This window comes from Propithecus coquereli, unplaced genomic scaffold, assembly GCF_000956105.1.
Source record: "Propithecus coquereli isolate 6110/MARCELLA unplaced genomic scaffold, Pcoq_1.0 Scaffold47, whole genome shotgun sequence".
NCBI classification, from domain to species: domain Eukaryota; kingdom Metazoa; phylum Chordata; class Mammalia; order Primates; family Indriidae; genus Propithecus; species Propithecus coquereli.
The window spans coordinates 6,745,124-6,747,016 of record NW_012150507.1 but is presented as its reverse complement, the minus strand read 5'-3'; the positions used below and the strand labels follow the sequence as shown (position 1 = coordinate 6,747,016).

At 37.9% G+C, this 1,893-nt stretch overlaps 1 protein-coding gene across 1 annotated transcript in view; it reads left to right on the top strand.

The window, feature by feature from the left end:
• The window catches only part of ANKRD55 (ankyrin repeat domain 55), a 145,243-nt gene that overhangs the window by 24,519 nt on the left and 118,831 nt on the right, over positions 1–1,893 (top strand). Inside the window, 1 exon segment of the mRNA XM_012655279.1 lies at positions 9–131. Within this exon segment, the coding sequence (XP_012510733.1) occupies positions 9–131 (123 nt within the window).

The following is a 1,893-nucleotide window of genomic DNA, read 5'->3' as shown; positions in this document are numbered from 1 at the left end:
GCACAAAGGTGACTCATCTGAGGAAGTCGACCTGACCATGGTTTATCAGGCAGCATCTAATGGAGATGTCAATGCTCTGACCACGGTGATTCGGGAAGACCCTTCCATCCTAGAATGCTGTGACAGTGAAGGTGAGATATTTATTCATCTTGAATCCAGAATGTTCTGCTCTATCGTTTTAGAGAGGATGTTGATAAAATTATATATGATCAGCCACTTTGATACTGTAGCTATGTGCAGATACCTCCATATTTCTTTAAATAAGAGTATTGAACACAACGCTTCAAAATCTTTCCCATCACCTCTTCTAATGAAGTCAGTTAGTTTGAGTTTATTTCCAGTATCTCTGAATGACCAAAGTAGATAGGCCAAGTAGTTAGAAAAGAGAATGGAAAGAACAGGCTGCTTTTGGTAGCAATGAATGTTGATAAAATGTAACTATTAAAGGCTTCCCAGAAGCAAAACAAGGACTTCTGCTTCTCGGAAGATGAAATAGATTTACTTTTCCTCTATTCTTTCTACTAAATATAACTAAAAACCCTGGACATTATATAAGAATATAAGGACACTCTGGAAGATGGAGAGAAAATGACAGGCTGGGACCTTGGGACCCAAGAAATGACACGGTCTTGAGTTCTCTGAGTTTTCTTTTTGCCTCTTGTATCCCAAAGTAGGAGCTGAAGAAGCTGGCAACCCAGATATGCCAACAGGTACAGATCAGAAAAGCCTAACAAAAGCCGGCTCTGTGTAGCCAAGGAACCAGGAAAGGAACAGCCTAGTAAGACAGAAAACTTTTTAGCCAATAATATCTCTACTCCAGCCAAGCACCACAAAAAAACCCATGGCCCCAGCCCCACCCATTTCAGCAAAGACCCAGTGAGGAGACTGGACCTCCACCCCCACCTGGCAGGAATAAGGTGCCCCTCCCCTACCTGCTGGATGGGGTCACAGAAGGCCTTGTTGAGAGTTAGGACTTTCATAACCACCCACCTGTAATGAGGAGTCCCTTCCTCAGATGTCAATGGAAGCCACATAGGGAACCTGGATTTCTCATCCCACCTTGCAATAATGAGATGGCACCCCCATCCCTTGCACTTTGGAGTAGTGTCAGAGGAAGCGAGCTAAAATAGAAGGTTTAAGTAAGACCAGGAGCCTCATAACATAATAACCAGAAAGTCCAAGTTTCAACAGAAAATTACTTTTACCAAGAAGCAGGAAGCTCTCAAACTGAATGGAAAAAAGACAATCAATGGATGCCAACATTAAGATGATGGAAATGTTAGCATTGTCTGACAAAGATTTTCAGGTAGCCATGACAAAAGTGCTTCAATGAGCAATTGAAAACATGCTTGAAACAAATGAAAAAAATAGAAAGTATCAACAAAGAAATAAAAGATATAAAGAAGAACCAAATGGGAATTTTTAGAAGTGAAAATACAATAATTGCAATTTTAAAACTCAATGGATAAGCTCAGGAGCAGAATGAGGTTGCCAAGGAAAGAATCAATGAACTTCAAAATAGAACAAAAAGAAATATCCAATGGGAAATAGATAATCTGAATAGTCCTATAACTAGGAAATTGAATTCATAATTTTAAAATTCCCCAAAATGGACATCTTCAGGCCTAGATGGTTTCACTGGTAGTTTCTATAAACTTTTAAAGAATAATCAACATTGATTTTACATAATCTCTTCTAAAAAAGAGAAGAGGAGAAAATAGTTTTCAGTTATGTTTATGAGCTAGTATTACTATGATATCAAAACCAGATGATATAAAAAAATAAAACTACATACCAATAGTCCTCATGAATATAGATACAAAAATCCTTAATAAAATATTAGCAAATAGAATTCACCAATATATAAAAAGAATTCTACACCATGACCAAGTG